The sequence below is a fragment of the Phyllostomus hastatus genome, unplaced genomic scaffold, assembly GCF_019186645.2.
Source record: "Phyllostomus hastatus isolate PE091 unplaced genomic scaffold, TTU_PhHast_1.1 phas_contig_210, whole genome shotgun sequence".
Taxonomy (NCBI): domain Eukaryota; kingdom Metazoa; phylum Chordata; class Mammalia; order Chiroptera; family Phyllostomidae; genus Phyllostomus; species Phyllostomus hastatus.
Genome location: NW_025333737.1, coordinates 13,011,419 through 13,030,119, shown reverse-complemented (window position 1 = coordinate 13,030,119; position 18,701 = coordinate 13,011,419). Strand labels below are relative to the sequence as shown.

Genomic DNA, 18,701 nt, shown 5'->3' with positions numbered 1-18,701 from the left:
ACTCAGTAGCAATACTTATGAAGAATGAATGAAGACAGAAGTAAAATAATGGTTGAAAGTTAACAATGATAAATATATTATTAATTTTTTTCTAGTAGCACCGAATCCTACCTTCTTTTAACTACAGATATTTTTGAGTGTTCAGTTCTGACTCTAAACTTGTTTTTGTGGCCAGTGTCATGTGAATGCATTGAAGTGTTTCCTAATGCCTTCTGCATAAGGTTCGCCATCATGGTGACCTTCTATCACTGCCCGCTACTGGAGGTAGAGACAAGGACAGCTGTTTTTATACAGAGGGAAAACAAAGAAATCAGGTACTTCGGCACACTCAGTGTCTTCAGTTCAGCATCTGTTGAGTGTTAACGCTTATATTTGAGATTAATTAATGTTAGCTCAAGTTATGTATTATGATTTTGTTTGTAGAAATTTCATGTCATTGACTAAGCTCTCCTTAATGTGCTGGAGCCTTTTTTTGTTTTCTCCTCATATTTCATTGTCTTTCTGTAGGTTGCAAGGCTTACTCAGAGAACTGTCTAATCGTGATCCAAGTGAAGCACGGGAACTCGCTGAAATGCCACCACCTCAATCAAGACTTTTGCAATATAGACAAATTCAGACCAGGAGCCCACCAGCAGTCCCATCTCCCCCTTCCAGTACAGACCACAGTGGCCACTTTTCTAACTTTAATGACAACAGCAGAGACATTGAAGTAGCCAACAACCAGGCATTTCCACAGCGCCTACCACCCCAGATATTCAGCTCGCCTTTTTCGTTGCCATCTGAACACCTTGCCCCGCCTCCCTTGAAATACCTGGCACCTGATGGAGCATGGACTTTTGCTAACTTACAACAGAATCACCTAATGGGGCCAGGTTTTCCCTATGGCCTACCTCCGCTGCCTCACAGGCCACCACAGAATCCTTTTGTACAAATACAGAATCATCAACATGCTGTCGGTCAAGAGCCATTTCACCCACTGTCATCTCGAACAGTGTCTTCTTCTTCGCTCCCTAGCTTAGAAGAGGTAAATGCCTTTCTCTTCCTATTTTCTTCAAGATTAGTTGATTGCAAAAAATACCAGTATTTATTGATTTGAAAATAGTGGACAGATCTTACTGAATTTAACAGTCCATTAAAACTACTCTTATCTTGGAACATACTTTAATCATATCCTCCCCAGCCCACCCTCCGGCCCTAAGTGGGGTATTTCAGACGTTTAAGAATGGTCATTATTGTTGAAGCATGAAGCCCCTTAGAGTCTTTTATTGTTGTTTTGGAACATTTCACCATCTGACTGACTTGAGGAGGGAAGCTGGCTTAGTCCTGTCTAATTTGGGGAAATGGCTTTTAGTGATTTATCTTTTTGCTTAAGTTACATTTGTTTATTACAGATTTGTTCATTAGAACTTTTTGTAGAGGTTGGCTTTCTCAGCCAGTGGCCAGTCCCAAGTCCTGTGCTCTTTATCCTGTGCCTTATCCTGGTGGTTTCTTAGACGTGGCAGGTGATACCAGATGGTACACTGACTCCCAGATGTCAGAATGTGCAGTGTTTAACATAGAATTGACTGTATTACACTAAGCATTTTAAGGTATATTGAAATTTTTTATCTTAAACTACTTACGTATTTCCAAAGAGCATCACTGATATGAAAATCTCTAATTCCACGTTATAAAGCTTCCAAAGAAGTGCTGTTTGGCGTAGACCATAAAAACTTGCTGAACTCTTTATTAGTGCTAATAGGTTTTTTGTGGATACCTTAGGATTTTTTTATATAGAAGATAAAACCATCTGCAAATATAGCTTTGTCCTTCCTTTCCAACCTGAATGCATTTTTTTTCTTGCCTAATTATCCTGGCCAGAACCTCTAGTATAATGTTTAGGGTGCATGTTTGGCAAAATTAGAGAAAACAAGTATATCTAGGGTGAGTTTTCCAAATTTCCTTTTGTTATTCATTTCTAATTTTATTCCATTGTGGTTGGAGCCCATATTGGTATAACTTTAATCTTTTAAAATGTATTGTGATTTGTTTTGGGGCCCAACACATGGTCTCTCCTGGAGAGAGTTTCAGGTGCCCTGGAGAAGGGTGGAGTGTTCTGCAGACATTGTAGATCTGTTTGGTTCACACTGCTGTTCGAATTTCAGTTCCTTGGATCTTCTGTTAGGTTTTGTATCTGTTATTGAAAGTAGTGTATTGAAGTCTCCAGCTATTATTGTTGAATTTCCTACTTCTTTCAGTTCGATCAGTTTATGCTTCATGTTTTTGGGACTTTGTCATTAGGTTTACATATGTTTATGATTGTTATATATTCCTAGAGGATTGAATATTTTATCATTATAATGTCCTTTCTCTTGCTTAACAGTTTTTGTCTTCTAGTATGTTTTTTCTGATATGTGTATAGTCACCCCAGCTCTCTTTGAGTCTTTCAGCACATGTGTGGTCTTCTAGATCCTAGGAATGTGTCAGAGCTGTTCCAAGTCCTTATTCCCTGAATGAATCTCACTGCCCAGCCTGCCCTCCGCAGCTTGTGGTTAGTCTGCCATTCCATCCAACTACTGCCCATTGTCTCAGGCAGCAGCTACTGAAATATGCACTGATGAATGTTTTCGATGTGTCCCCTTTGAGTTGGACACAAATAGGACAAGTGGTTTTTTTGTCTTGTTCTGTTTTTTTAAAAGCCACCAAACAGGTCAAAACAAATCATTAAAATTTTTGAGAAAGAGGTCCATTCTGCTCCTTTGGGTCCTGGTGGCCACAATGCGAGGTCTTATTTCCAGGCTACCACTGAGTTGGAGAGCTGGGGAAGGAACTAGGGTGAGTTGGAACACCACAGACCTTGCTGTTCTTACCAAGGTTTTCTGGTTTTTCTTGATTAAGTACTCCCCTGGTTGCTGTAGGCTTTAGTTTCCCAAATTCCAAGAAAGCTGATTGTGACAGTTTTGCCAGTTTTTTCATTGCTTTGATGGAGGGATGCACTTTGGAGCTCCTTACTCCACCATTTTTACTGATATCACTGGCGATGTTTTGACTTAACGTGCCAATGAGTTCATAATGTGTGGGAAACAACATGCCAAAGTTTTTATAAGGTCTTACCAAGTTTTGTACTTTAGGAAAATTCTGAATATTGAACACTGTACTTTAATCATTTATCTATGTAAATGTTCCTTAGTTTGGGGATGCAGTTCTTCGTACCCTTGAGCTCTTAACATTTGATATTACTGTTTCACTGTGAGTATATGAGTAGTACCTTTAATCATTAGTGGGTTCTTAGAATGAAATTACTTTTCCAAAAACGTTTGGTCAACTGTATTTTGAGGCAGGAGATTCACATGTGATGATGACTAGTTTGTAACACTGAACAATACCTCAACAAGGAAAATATTATTTTTACTACATTGCAGGTTTTGACATTTTCAGTGCATTGGGATAACTTTTATGTATTATGTTGTACAAAATGATTTTGCATGAATCATCCTACAGAATGAATGGTTTATGTGCTTGCTGTTTCTTTCCAGCCTTTTAAAATAATTTCTTTAGCATTAACAATACAGAAAAATATCTTATTTCCCTCCCTGCTGTGAATTCTTTTATTGCTAGAAGCCTTGGTGGCTTCATCTCATGTGGGACGAACACATACAGGCATTAGCTTGATACTTACCTTGAGTGGGGACGGTCCTTCATAGTATGTGGCTTCTTTTTGATATTTCAGTTTTCTTTTGACAAGTGAAGTACTTGGTCGGTATGGAAAGTGTAAAAGTTAGAGAAATTATTTCTAATTTCACTATACAAAGTCTGCTACTATAACATTTTCCTTTTCAAAGCATTCATATATATGAATGTGTGATTGATTAATGCAGGGAGATTTTGTGTTGAGGAAACTTGAAACAATTTTTTTCTTAATTGTGGTGCTCAGTTACATTATTCTGTGAAACCTTTCTTTCTTCAAGTTGAGGCACCCTAAATGGGATCTTGATCCTATTATACAACATTTTTGATACTTACATTTTTTAGGGTATTCTCATTTAGATGCTTACGGCCTAATCTGTGGGCTTCATTACCTTCGTCAAGTGCAGCAAAAGCACTGGCCCTCAGCGGCCTGGATGAGGCTGGGCAGTGAGGTCTGGTAGCAGTGCCTGCAGCCTCTCCTGCTTCTGCTGCTTTCCCAGTGTGATTGGCAAGGGCAGAGGTGTCGTCCTACCTGGCCCTGGTTACAGACCATTCCAGTGTCTTCATTGTCTTTATTATGCTACTGTAGTCTCACTAAATAGAATAGTAGCTTTCTGAGCAAATACTAAATTCTTTGTGTTATCCTTGCATTTCTAACAGCTATGGAGGTAGGGAGATAAAATGCAAAGAGAAACAATACAAGTTAATTCTTGGCTGCTGAGCTTCCAATGGCTCGTTTTGTACTAATTTTGGCATGACTCAGGACTTTCTTGGGTAATTTTTACATGTGTGAGATTTTTCATTGTGCGTGATAGCTTGAACCTCTGAGTGAGATGCAGCTTCTCAGTATATGCTGAGATCTGTTTCTGGACTTGATAGTTTTCTCTTCATCTATCTGTCTGTATATAATTCTATACCAGAATTATATTGAGGTAATTTTAACCTCGAGGTTTTGTAATACTCTAATGTGATATAGTGTAGAGTTTCCTTTCTTACTATTTTTACCTCCAGTTTCTGTATGTGTGTTTGAGGTCAGGGGAGGGTTATTCAGTGGTTTTTCTACTAGAAGTTTAGAATACCTTTTTCAACTCTTCCTCTTCCCCCGCGAAAACAAAACAAAACAAAACAAAACAAAACAAAACAAAACACCTTTCTTGGATTTTAATTTGAATTACATTAAATGTATAGCTTAACCTGGGGAAATTGTATCCTTATGAATATTTGATGAATTGGTAGAATCTTCAATATTTTAATTTTATATTCTTTCTCTGTCTCCCCCCACCCCACACTTTTTGTTTTCTGAATATTCCTCTGTAAAATTTTGGAGCACCTTTATTTCTGGTTAAAATTTACTGTTAGGTTGATTTTTCCTTGTTTTTGGTAATGAATGGGACCTTTTTTTTCTTATTATTACTTTCCAGTCATTTTATCTTAAGAGTCAAATCCTCATTCTTCTGAAATGGGCATAATTTTACCAGGTTAAAAACTTTCATTTAACATAGAACCAGCAATGCTGGTACTGGTGCAGAGCAAAGCTTTTGCCATTTAAGATACACTCTGCCATGAAGTAGATTACAAGTGCTCATAAATAATGAATGGAAAATTATTTTTAAAAACATCACTATGAAAGCCTGAGATTTGTTTATGAAGCTGCAGTGTTGCTTTTGTTGGGATAGCCTTGTAATGAAAATGGGGTGCTTACAAGTCACCCGTTCTGATCCACTTTCAGTGAGTCAGTGCTTACCTCACATTAGAGATGATTTATATTACCTGTGATGAATGCACTTGGAAATACTTCTTGTCTCTGTGTTGGCTTTTGAACAAAAGATAGTTTTGGCCCATCTGTTCATTTTCATTTTTTGTTCAAGCAACTGTAGTTTTGAAATTAGTTGATGGTTTTGATTTCAGTACTGTTGTCTAATTATCCCTTGTCCCAAATTCCTTTTATGGAGCAAAGTATTGTACAAATGTAGCTTGAAGTTTATGTAAGTGGCTGATTGACATATTCTGCTTATTGTGACTTCAGAAGTAGGTGGTAGGAGCTCGTGACTTGTGTTGTATGATCAGGTGATACTGCTGTCCTCTCAGCAGGGTCTTCTCAGAAACATCGGTAGTGTGTGGTATCTAATAAACCACTTAATGCACATAACCAAAACGGTGATCACCAAATTAATAAATTAGACCTCTATTCATACTTAAATTATCAAAGCTAATCATTTACATGGGGTGTTCTGTTTTAATTAAAGTTTCTGGCACCATAGTTAATGAGACTTGGAGTTTTTATGAGAGCATTTAGTTCTTCCTTAGATTAGCTTTGATGGTATAATTATAAATAGAGCCCTAATTAAGTTGCTAACCTTTCCCCCAGTTATTTATACATACACATGTGAAATAGCTTACTAACCTCATATGTTAGAGATATACCTTATAAGGCAGTGGTAAGCATTTTACATTAGGAATTTATGTTTAAACTGACAACAATCTTCAACACTAAGAAATTAATACATGAATTTAGTCATTTAGTTTCTCCTTCTTAAATGGCTTTTGAAATTTTAGCATTTTGATATTTAGAAAAAGATATCAGTGGGCTTAGAAAATCATGATCATATATTTAGCAATGTAATGGTTTCACAGTTTAACATGAGGAGCATCTATAAACACACAAATATGGAGTGAACCCAGATAAGGATCTCTGATAGAGGAGGATGTGCTGTTAAGCAATCAGTAATGAAATTACTTAGGACCCAAGGACTCTAAATTAGACCTGAGTGTCAGGGTTGCCATCTTAATGTGAAGAAACAGTCTGATTGGTAAGATGTGTATGTAGAAAGAATAGTCTCTTTATGAGAAAACTGAGAACTGGACAAACAATAGGAGATAAAAAATGGTCAAGAAATAAGAAAAGAAGGGAAGAAAAGTATAGCTTATGTATTTAAACAGCCTAGGGACCCACACGACTGAAGTGTAGGTGGAAATATAAAGGGTATTCTATTCTCTGCCAGAAATATTTTTCTTTTTTTGGGAAAAGGATCTTTTTCTAAACTTTTTGTTTTGGGTCCCTTGTCTTTCAGTTTCATAGCAATTTCCCTCGTTGGGGGCGGGGATCTGAAACTTTAACTTGTTGCCCAGAATGCATTTTGTTATAGTCAATTTGCATGCTTTGTAGTTTTTTTTAATTTAAATAACTTAAATAGTCTTGTATATCTCATAACACTTGAATTACTTTAACAAATACAGCAAATTGTTGATGATTGTTAAAGTTGGTAATGGATTATGTTTGGATATTTTAATAATAAAAGTTAAAATGTATTCTCATTGACAAAGGCTTAGATTTATTAAAGACTTTAAAAGCTAGAACTTTGGCCCTGGCTGGCGTAGCTCAGTGGATTGAGCACGGGCTGCAAACCAGGCATCGCAGGTTCGATTCCCAGTCAGGGCACATGCCTAGGTTGTAGGCCATGGCCCCCAGCAACTGCACATTGATGTTTCTTTCTCTCTTGCTCTCTCGCTCTCCCTCTCTCCCTCTCTCCCTCTCCCCCTTCCCTCTCTAAAAATAAATAAATAAAATCTTTAAAAAAAGAAAGCTAGAACTCTGGAACTAGACTGAAGCCTTGGAGATAATTTATTCTAAGTACTCCTTTTAAAAGGAAACTGAGGCACTAAGATTTTAAAGGGACTTGCCACTTAAGCTGGTACTCCTCCTTAAAGTGAAGCTGAGCCTCCTGACTTCTAGTCCTGTGCTGTTTCTCGAGTGCCACACTGTGCTTCAGATCTTATGCTGGGAATGAGATTCATTCCTGGAAAGAGAGAAATGACTGCAATTATGTGAAGCAGATGTGAGGGGAAGCTAAATAATGTTCTTGGATCCAAAGAATTAAATCTTCATTCAGTTGTATGAAATTTTCCTCTTTGGAGGTGAGGGGATAGTGGTGGACGAGAGAGAGAGATGACTCATTTTAGGATTCTTGAATCTTAAAAGCTAGCCAGTTCTGTCCTGGACAGTTGGTTGGAATGTCTTTCTGTAGCTGAAAGGTTGTGGGTTTGGTCCATGGTCTGGGCGCTTACAGGAAGCAACTGATTGTTGGTTTTCTCTCACGTCAAATGTTTCCCTCTCTCCTTTCCTCTCTCTCTAAGAGCAATGAAAAAAATGTCCTTGGGTGAGGATTACGAAAAGATAAAATTCATTCATTAAAAAAATTAACCAGTTGTAGCTGCTAAATATTTGACTGCTTGGATGTTAATTTAGAAACCTTAAATGCTAGACTATCAACATGAATGTATTACATTTCTAAATGTTCTTAAAAATAATACAAAAATTTTGGGGTATTACTTGTTTTTTAAAGCTGGAGGTTTTACTTAATTGTGATCATTTTGATTCTCAAAGAAAATACAAACAGTTATGAATTGAAGGGAAACATCTCTGAACTATTTTATTTTCTACTCACACTGGCATTTTCTCATTGTAAGAAGCGTTGTGGTCTGTAATTGATAACTTGACTGTTTCATACTCAGGAAGAGTAACCAAGAGTCAGATTCTAAGTAGCTTAAAATGTCAGAGCATCAAATCTGACATTTCTTTCTAAGATGTAATATTGCATTCATTCTAGTATCTCCTTCAATACCTAGTATTTGAATGTAGAAAAATAATACTGTTTAGTGGGACAATGTTATTTATAAATTGTAAGCACTTTTGCTTGTGAGATACAAGTGGTATTTTTCTTTCTTTAGACCTAAATTCTTTTTCATGATATTTGCATTATGTGACTTTGTGAATACAAAGTCACATTCATTTCAGTATACCTTTCTTTCAAGAAAAACAACAGAACCCAGAAACAAATGTACTGTGATCTTGGAACTTAAGAGAAATTTTTGATTCTGTTCATTATGATTGAATCTTATGAACCTAATGTGACATTAAAGTTGTTTTTAAAATTCTGTTAAGGTAATGCATTTTATTTTTAAAATAATTATTTTAAAATAATATTAAAGAAATAGTGGAGAGTGTTTTGTTTTCTAGGTAAGAGATGATGGATTGGATCTAGGCTTGGATTATGATACAGCAATGGGAATGGCGAGAAGTAAATAAATTCAAGATCTATTTGTAGGTAAAACCCATGGGAATTTGTGATGGATTAGGTGTGATTTGAAGTGAAAGGCAATAAAATAAAATATTTTATTTCCACTAGCCACATTTCTATTGCTCAATAGCCACTTGTGACTGGGGGCCACCTTACTAACCAGTGCAGCTACAGACCTCCATCATCACAGCACTGCTCTGGGTAAAGACTCATCTTTTGTTCCGCTCTTTGGAATTGTCTGACATTACTTCTTTGATGAGTTCTTAACCATCCTTTTTTTTCTCACTTTCTGAAAGTTCTGTTGACATATCAGACCCCCTGGATTCTTCAAATCTCTATTTTTTTCCCCCCACTCATAGTTCGATCTTTGTATTTTTCCTATGTTCTGAAAGAGTTCCTTGATTCTGTCTATAAACCCTTCTGTTGCATTTTATATTTGAGACCTCAAATATTTAATTTCCAAAAATTCTTTATTCTGAGATTTTTCCTTTTTCCTAATATCTTATTTTTCATTTTATAATGCAGTGCCTCTTCTGAAGAAACCAACTTAGGGTTTGTTGTTTTGTTTTAAATTTTTGGTAAGAACTAAAACAGTAGTTTAAAAATATTTTTAAAAATGTTTTAAAATGATCACTGTTACTTATTTTTCCTGGGCCTCCCTCCTTTCCTGTTTGTGTGTCCTTTTATGCTGGAGATGCCCCTAAGTGTCTGGTGACCCTCGATTATGTGTGTCACTACAAAGCAACGTCTCAGGGCTGATCACATGGCAGGACTTTCTCTGGAGACGTTTTCACGCTGGAGTCCTTCTGGTTGTTGGGGAGGAGTGTGGAGTGAGCCCAGCAGTTCCCTGTACAGACTTTAGCTATCCCCCAGTTTTATTCCCTCACCTTCCTTCCCTGTCCATTGCAACTGGTGTTTCTGAGGCCTGAGCCCTTGTGGAATGTTGTAGGGATTAATTCCCTTCTTGGCTGGTAGTAGTGTATAGTTCCAAAGTCTCAATTACAAAACAAGCAATATTCATAGAGATTAAAGTTCCATTTTTATTCTCCATCTTTAACTCATCCCTTCCCCTATAGATAAGTGTTATTATTAATATTTAGTTTATCCTCTTATTTCTTTTTGAAAATACAAGGAAATACTTTTATATATACATATTCCTCCCTTTCTCAGGTAAAAGGTAGCATATTACATGTGTTTTGCACCTTGATAGGTTGTTGCTCGTCCACAGCAGTGTGTGGCAATCTTCCTCATTCCTGTTACAGCTGTATGGTGTTTTCATTGCAGAGTTGTATCACAGTTCATTTAACTGGTCTCCTGTTGATGGACATTTGGATTATTTCCAGTCTTTTGCTGTTACAAATAGTGCTTCAGTTGAAAGCCTTATGCAAAAACCAAGGTTTTGTTTGTGTTACATTTAAAAATCTATGAATGGTTTTTTTATACAAGCTATTGATTTTTAAAACTGGGAATTTAGAAATAATTATTAATGTATTTAAAAGTATAATAATAAACCCAGTATTGATTAATACAATATTTTATAAAAATAACTATTTTTCAAAACAAAAATATCTCATGAGTGCCATGTTTTTAGTTTTGCAAATCTGCTGCAGTACATCATTTTAGTTGAAGCATGTAAAGAAAATTTCCATCATACAGATATGTACCTAAAAGGGAATTTTGGTAACTTTTACAGGTAATTCTTTGATACTACACCAAACTCAGCAGTTGGTAATTTCTTAAAGATTAGTGGCAATATGGAATCAAAAGTCCCACTGCTGTGGCCTTGGTCACCGTAAAACCTTGCAAGAGCCTAGACCCTGAGACAGGAAGCCACCTATGTTTGGTGGAGCTTCGGGGCTGAGAGGGCGGGGCCAGGCCTCCTTGTTTTTTTATATCTCTGTCCTCCTGCCCCCAACTTATTCATTCTCTTCTAGAGAATGGAAGAGGAGGAAACTTCTAAACTAATGTGTATGGGCCAACATTACTGTGATACCACAGTTGGGTAGAGGCAGAGCAAAAGAGAGGAGACCACAGACTGGTGTCTGTGAACATTGATCCTCAACACAACATTAGTAAGTTGAATTCAGCAGTATATACAAAATAATATGCTAAGACCATGTTGAGGCTTATTCCTAGAATGCAAGGCTTTTTCAGTATTGGAAAATAAATCAGTGTAATCCACCATACTAACAGTCTAAAGAGAAAAACCACAAGTTATATCAAGAGATAACAACACCACAAAACCCACGCATTTGACAAAATACAACATCCATTCATTCTTGGAAAACTAGAAATAGAAGGGAAATTCCTTAACTTGTTAAAGGTTACCTATAAAATCTTACAGCAACCATCATACTTAAGGATACAGACGGAATACTTTCTCTCTAAAATTAGGAGCAAGGTTAAGATGTCTACTCTCAACACTCCTATTCAACATTGTACCGGCATCTTAGCTAGTACAGTATGGCCAAAAAAGGGGGAGGTGGAGGCACAGAGATTGGAAAGGAAGAAATAAAATGGTCCCTGTTCACAGATAACATTATTGTTAAAGTAGAAAAACCCAAGGAACCTACACACAAAACTAACCAATAAAAGTCCTATGACTAATGTGAATTTGGCAAGCTTTCAGAATATAAGGCCAGCACACACAAATCAATCTCATTTCTATGACCAGCATTATACAGTTGGACATCCAAATATAAAAGCCAGTACCATTACAGTAACTCAAAGAAAAATATGTGAAAATCTAACAAAGCTGCATAGGATCTGTGTGCTGAGAACTACAAAACTGCTAACATGTAGTTTATTGTTATATAAGTCATTTTGTTCGGTTGTCATTAAGATTTCCTTTGAGGACAGATCTCACAGCAGCAAATAGTGGTTCTGGCTACGATGATGGTACCCTCACAGCACCTGCAACCACCATCTCCCCCATTAGTCGGCCTGACGGTCTCGGCTTGTGCTGAGATCCCCAAAGCGCACCCTGCTGTGGCCGTGCCAGCACATCTCTCTCCTTTGTCCGTGAACCTCCAGTGCCTGATTTCCAATTATTGCTCCAACAGTGGTAAAAGAAAGATTCCTCAGAATTGTGGTGACCACCATCTGAACAGTAAATCTGTTATTGCTGGAGGGAAGTGGGGGCAATAAAAGCCAACCCCAATCTGTCATTTAGGATCTAACATGGAACCTTATCTTTGTGTGTTATAGCGAAACAATTATATAACAACAGGCCCTTTGTATGTGCCAGGAACAGTTATAACTACTATACATGCAGAACTCATTTAATTCTCACAGCAGCCCTAAGAGGTGCTGTGGGTAATGAAGCCACATTTACAGGTGAAGTTCCCTGGAGGTTAAGTCAGTTGCCTGGGGAGACAGTGCTCATAAAAGATAGCCTGAAGCCTAACCCCAACTGGTGAGCTTCTAGGAGGGTGTCCGAACTTTTGGCGTCTTTGGGCCACACTGGAAGAAGAGTTGTCTTGGACCACACATTAAATACATTGCAACACATAGTCACAAAAAAAACCTCATAATGTTTTAAGTAAATTTATGATTTTGTGTTGGGCCACATTCATAGCCATCCTGAGCCGCATGCGGCCCACAGGCTGCAGGTCGGACACCCAGACTGAGGTCACAAACCTAACTACTACTCCATCCTGCCTTGCCACTGCAACCGGGGATGCATACTGGTCACAACACCCAGGCAAGGGTGTTGTGTTTTATTATTACATAGGTAATAATAAAGAAAGAATCGTGAGATGGCTGGCAAATAGATCTTGTTGGGAGGGTTAGAGGAATAGGTTGTGCAGTTTAGGAAGGAGAAAATATAAAGAGGAAGTTCACTGGGTTTGAGGCATATAAAGAATTTTTTTGAAGAAAGTAATGAATGTTCTATGTTAATTGAAGACTGTAAAAGAAGATACAAAGTGAGTCCGATCCGGGGCACTTCCTGTTGGGTGGGAGGAATGGTGTCTTGCCGTCTGGTAGGTTTAAGCAGTGATAAATTGGGAGGCGCTGAAGGCTCAGGCCCAAGAAATAATCCAAATGGATGACCCTGTTCAAGGTGGCTGTGATTCAGTTGGTGATGACTGTAGTTTCCCTGTTTAATTATGAACAGATAAAATTTCTTCATTCTTATTCTTAATCTAATGGTGCTAAAATATCAATAGCATTAAGAACTGAAGACAGGAAGTTCAGCTCCATATTTTACAGATGAGAAAGCGTAATCAGAAATTAAATGTGTGTTGTCATTGGACTACCGACTACGGGCTAGAACTGGATTTTGAACCCAGGTCTCCTGATGCCATGTCCAGAGCTCAGGCTGCCTTCTGGGGGTGTCGTTATAGTCGCAGAAGAGAGTGTTTTTGAGAATTTCTACTTAGTACAGTGAGATTGCTGTATATCTAAGGAAGGGAGGATAAGTTTCACTGATTAATGAAATGTGCTTTTCCTTTGTGTAGTATGAACCCAGAGGACCTGGTCGGCCCTTGTACCAAAGAAGAATCTCCTCTAGCTCAGTCCAGCCATGTTCTGAAGAAGTGAGTGCTCCTCAAGACAGCCTTGCTCAGTGTAAAGAGCTGCAGGACCACAGTAACCAATCTTCTTTCAACTTTCTATCCCCGGAGTCCTGGGTAAACGCCACCTCATCTACCCCCTATCAGAACATTCCGTGCAATGGATCCAGCAGGGCAGCTCAGCCCAGAGAGTTGATAGGTAAGACAAGGCGGGTGGGCTGCTTAAACCGTAGCTTTGACCTACTCAGCTCCAAGGTATCCATGGAGTTTTCTCCTTCCATCTCCCCCACTTGCACTGCTGTCTTTGAACAGTAGTCAGTGGTCATAGCTCATAGGCAGCCTCAGGCATGCTTACTAATTTAGGACCACGCTGAGTCCACATTTGCGGTCTGGAAGGTAAGTGGATCCGTCTGTGTGGGGAACTGTGAATGGATGAGAGAGGTAGTGGAATTTAAAACGTATTTCCAAATACTAGTCAGACTCATTTTTGCTTGGGAAAGTTTGTTTTCTGAGTTTTTTGTTCGTTTTGTTTTTTTCAGACTGGGACAGGCAGAGTTGGTTAGGTCAGTGTCAGTTTTCAAGGATTCATTGTCAGTAAAGTTGTTGACAATTTGAGATACAATAGAGTTTAGTCATAAGAGAAATCAGTAAAGTCTAACATTTTGAGATTAAGAAATCATTTGTTTATTTCTTATATTCTAATGAACTGAAAAATCCACAGCTAAGGAATTTTTTAAAAAGGCATAGAAGGGCATTGGAATAGACAAGGCTGTCAGCTTGAAATACATGGTGGGATGTCTAAAGTCTTCCTCTTTAGCCTTGAACATGAATGTACTTTCATCTTTAATTTGTTCCCTCTTTTTTTATGTGTGTATTTTGAATGTAAAGAAATGAACGATAATACTTGCATTCTCTAAGCTATAGCCTTCTTTTTGTAGGCTGTAGACATTGATCTTTGGGAGCAAGTGTGTGATTTTTGGTGAATTTCTGCCCTGGTAGCAACCTTTGTATTTGAAATTAATCTTGTTCACCTTTAGAATGTGAATCCATTGTTTCTGTAACTGACCCATTTTTGAGCGTGTGCCATATAGCATATTTTTAGAACATTAGACATGGTAGGACAAAAAGCATAAAAAAGTTTTGACTTTGTTTCCTGGCAAGAGACATTGTCATTTTAATCTTTAAACATTCTTTAGTGCCTATGGTATAAGCTGCTGTACTTTTCCTGGGGTTGATCTGTATTTTAAAGGTCTAACATAAATACACTCATATTATTATATTTGAATTTCATGAGAAACATCTAAATTACAAATCACTGGTGGAAATTGGTTACTTTTTCCTTGTTTTGTTTATAATAACTTATTTCAAAGCCAGATCATTTCACTCATTTTTCCACCTAAATTTTAGGACAGCTGTTGGCCAAAGTCAATAAAAATTCAACCTGAGCAGGTAGGGTAGAAAGTTCTTAAACAAATGCCCGATGTGCATGTTGTGTGTGAGTGTTAATAAGATACAGGAGTTGGGTTAGGTGTGCTGTGATTTTGACATTCTGTGGCAGAAGCTGCCTGTCCTCGTGACTGTCCTGTGCCTGAGCTCCTGGGGCTGAGAGCCAGCCGTGACACGCATCAATGAGGTGTGGGACCGTCCCTGGGTCTTAATCGCTATCACTGTTTTCTGCTTCTAGCTCCGCCCAAGACCGTCAAACCTCCCCCTGAGGATCAGCTGAAGTCTGAAAACCTTGAGGTGTCCAGTTCCTTCAACTATAATGTGCTGCAGCATCTCGGCCAGTTCCCCCCCCTCATGCCCAACAAGCAGATTGCGGAGTCGGCCAACAGCAGCAGCCAGCAGAGTGCGGGGGGCAGCAAGCCCACCATGTCCTATGCCAGTGCTCTGCGGGCGCCCCCCAAGCCCAGGCCCCCACCTGAGCAGGCCAAGAAGAGTAGCGACCCTCTGTCCCTGTTCCAGGAACTCAGCCTGGGGAGCTCTTCGGGCAGCAATGGCTTTTACTCCTATTTTAAATAATCACTTTTTCCCTCAAGGGAGAATGTTTTAATTTCTGTTTGTACCAGTAGAATTAAGATAGTTGGACTTCATCTATAGATGCAGAGTTCCCTTTGTTTTAATATTAAATATGTTCTCACTTAATTGCTTTGCTGCTAGACTTGCAACTAATTTTTTAAAAGTATATTCCATTATTTTGCATTTTGATGTGTCGGAATTTTGACAGCTTTTATGTAGAATAAAAAAATATTTTTAAATTTGTGTATTGTTACATATGTTTGCATCAAGCTAGCAGCTAAGAGGTTAATTGTGCAACTTAAAAAAAAGAAAAAAGTTTGTCTAAAATGTATTTAAAAAGAAAAAAAAGTTGTAAGTAGCATTTACATTTATTCAATAATATTACCATACGCTGGGTTTCTGTACCAGAAATGGCCAGTTGATGTACAAAATGTATGTTATTTTTGCTTAAATTCATTTAAAATTTTTTAAAATAAAGGGCAGCATCTTTTAAATACTTTTAAGTTTTATCAGCTTTTTTTTTGGTGACAAGATGCTGCATTCTAAAACTTTCACAGTTTTAGACTCATATGACATGCTGGTATAATCTCCATCCATGGTAGGATAGAGTTAGAGGCATTCTTTGCAGGTCTGTTCTGTATGCCACTGTTTTTTGTAATGTGAAAAAACGTGAGCATACTTAGTTATTTTTTTGGACAAGCTACACTTCAAGCTTGTTTTTAATGTTAATTTGATAGTGTATTTTTTTTAAACAGATCATGAAGCTGAAAAATTTTTAGGATCGTTGGTGCTTAGTAGACTTGATAACTATTTTAAAAATGCGTGAATTTAGTAAAATCTTTTTTTTCCTCACTATGCATGTGTAGATGTTTGTAATCTGGCTCCCCCATCCCACTCCAGTGGTATAAAGACTTGTGCCGCTTTAAGGTTTTTTTTCCCCTCCAGTAAAAATTTTCGTACCTTATTTGATGTTTACATTACAATGTGACATTATAAATGGCAATTCAAATATTTTGCTAACTGTTTTGAAGAACATCATTAAAGAAAAAAATATGTTTGTCAAAGATGCATCAAAATTCATCGAAATCTGGGGCAAAAAAACCACCCTTGTTTTTCATGTCTCTTGATTCTTTGAAAATAACCCCATTGAACTTGTACAAAAATATAAACTTTAAATAGCTATCTTAACTATTCTATGGTCTAAAAGTTGTTTTGAATGAACTTTGGTAAAGTCTAAAGGAGAAAAACGTTTACCCTCTTAAAACTGGTGGTCTTGTAACCTTTTGAAGCAATGCATGTCCTTACTGTTTTCCTGAATTAGTACTACAACTTTTATACTTCAGAAGTATCTTGAAACTACAATATAACTTAAAAAAAAAATAAGATGCGGTTGGAAAACTTTGCAAATGAACCAGTGGGTCCTGATGATTCGTTCCAAAAAGGTGCTTTGGAGGACTGCGTAGGCTTTTAAAACAGGGTTGAGAAGTGGCAAGGGGGGAGAAAACTGCTTGCAGCCCCGACAAGTCTGGGTTTAGTTGATGTCAGCTAGCCTCATGCCGTAGTCAGTGCTCAGACCACTTAGGAGTGACAGTGCCCCTGGTCAGAGGTCGTCGAGCTGTAGGACAGATGCAGACTGCCTCCCACCGAGTTCTGTGTGTCTGCCCGCAGCACGCTTCCCTCGTGCGTGGCTTCATGGCACAGGCCGCAGGTCTCGCTCGTGTGGGGTGGCAGGTGTAGGCCCGGAGGCCGAGGGCGTGGTGACGGTTAGCGTGAGTCACTGTTGGGAAGCGGGGCCAGCCCGTGACAGCACCGCGTTTCCTCTGTGCGGAGTCAGGTCTCCACGTTGAGCCACGTCAGGGCTGTCCAGGCCACTTTAGTCACCAGAGGAGAAGAGAAACATTTGGCCATCTAGCAGTGTGTTTCCAGCTCAGTGACAAAACTGAAGACATAGCCCAAATGAAAGCCAGGTCCCCCCGATGTGAGGATGTCTGTGAAAACCCTTTTCTCGTCTGCGGCGATTCTTCTCCCCCCAGCCTGCAGGCCTGCACCACAGGCCCGGCAGATGTTCAGAAGCACGTGGACGATATGAAGGCAGAGCTGTCGTGTCAGAGCTAACCCCTTGTCATGAACTACTTGCCTAGTTTTCTGCTTTCCAGACTTGAACCTTTAAAAAACTACCAGTTTTTAAATTATTTGTATTTATATTTACTTAAAGAGGTCATGTGCACACACCACCATCTGTATAAATGTATCGATGGTGGAAGCTTGGATAAGGAAGCTATTATTAAGTTGTGACATCCCTCTTCTAAGCAGTTATTTCTTTAAAAAACTAAAAATAATAGCTACTCACGAGTACCCTGCTCTGCTTCAAGGGTCTTTTGAGTGCTTATTTCCTCACCTGCGCCCCCAGCTGGCAGGGATGGGGAGGTTTCCACCTGATCCTCTTGGGTTCTGTGTGCTGCTTGCGGAGTTCCACCACCGGCAGGCTCCCTCTTTCTCAGCAGTTTTACACCTAGTGTCTGGAATGGTTTTGAGCAAGTCTGACTGCAGGAGTCATTGCGATTTCCCGTTGAAATGACGCGTGGCTTCTGAGGAGCAATCATACTTTTTCGGTATTTTTTCTGTGGTATTAGTGAGTACCCACAGGTTAGACTTAGAAACAACTGATTTTATAGATGAGGCTCAACCTTAGAGTTCAGGTGGAACTCCTTTTTTTTTTTTTTTAAAGAAAACTTCATGGTGGCTCTTGGATAATACCAAGTATTACCAACTTCCTTCTAGAACAGAGTTAAGTGAGGTTAATTGTTCACATGTCTTTCTACTCCTTTGTTCTTTGTATCATGCTGAAGTTTCCTTCTCCTTGTCAGAACCGTTTTATTCATTTCACTTGTTAATTTCAGTGCTACTAAGATTTTCTTTTTTTCTTTTTTTTTTAGCTTAAAGAAATTCTTTTGGGTGATAGAATTTGTAAAGTATTCATGCTAAAATTTTTTCCTGATCTAAAAATCAGTGCTATTTTGTTAAGATTTGAAGGGCCTCATTTAATGTACCGGGGCTATTTTCTGGTGTTTTGGTAGTCATTGGGGCATATGCCTTGCCCAATTGTTATAGCGGAACTTTGTTTTTGATTAGTCAGTAGTTAATTATTGACCGTTTAAACTAACATGACCTTAATTTCCTTTCCTTGGGCAGATATGCTTTCTATCTAGGTCATGTTATGTATACGAAACAACAAACTGCTTTGTGGGGCTTTTTCATCCGAGAGTCTAGAGTAAGTTCAGGTTTGGCATAAACGTCAATGGATCTTTTCAGTTCAAAGAACTGCAGAATAAGTAAAACAAGCAGAATTCCCACTGAATAAGCATTACCTAATTAAACACAGCACTCTCTGAGATCAGTTTGTGAGACACCTTCCTTCTTTACG

The 18,701-nt window shown here is 38.4% G+C and overlaps 1 protein-coding gene across 7 annotated transcripts in view; it reads left to right on the top strand.

Moving 5' to 3' along the window:
- Positions 1-18,264, top strand: part of HELZ (helicase with zinc finger) — a 148,449-nt gene extending 130,185 nt beyond the window's left edge. For all 7 annotated transcript variants that reach the window (XM_045837209.1, XM_045837212.1, XM_045837211.1 and 4 more), the window contains 3 exons: positions 508-1,024; positions 13,205-13,457; positions 14,943-18,264. In XM_045837209.1, coding sequence (XP_045693165.1) covers positions 508-1,024; positions 13,205-13,457; positions 14,943-15,280 — 1,108 coding nt within the window. In that variant the 3' untranslated portion in view covers positions 15,281-18,264. The remainder of the gene's footprint in view (positions 1-507; positions 1,025-13,204; positions 13,458-14,942) is intronic.
- Positions 18,265-18,701: the final 437 nt, after the last annotated feature.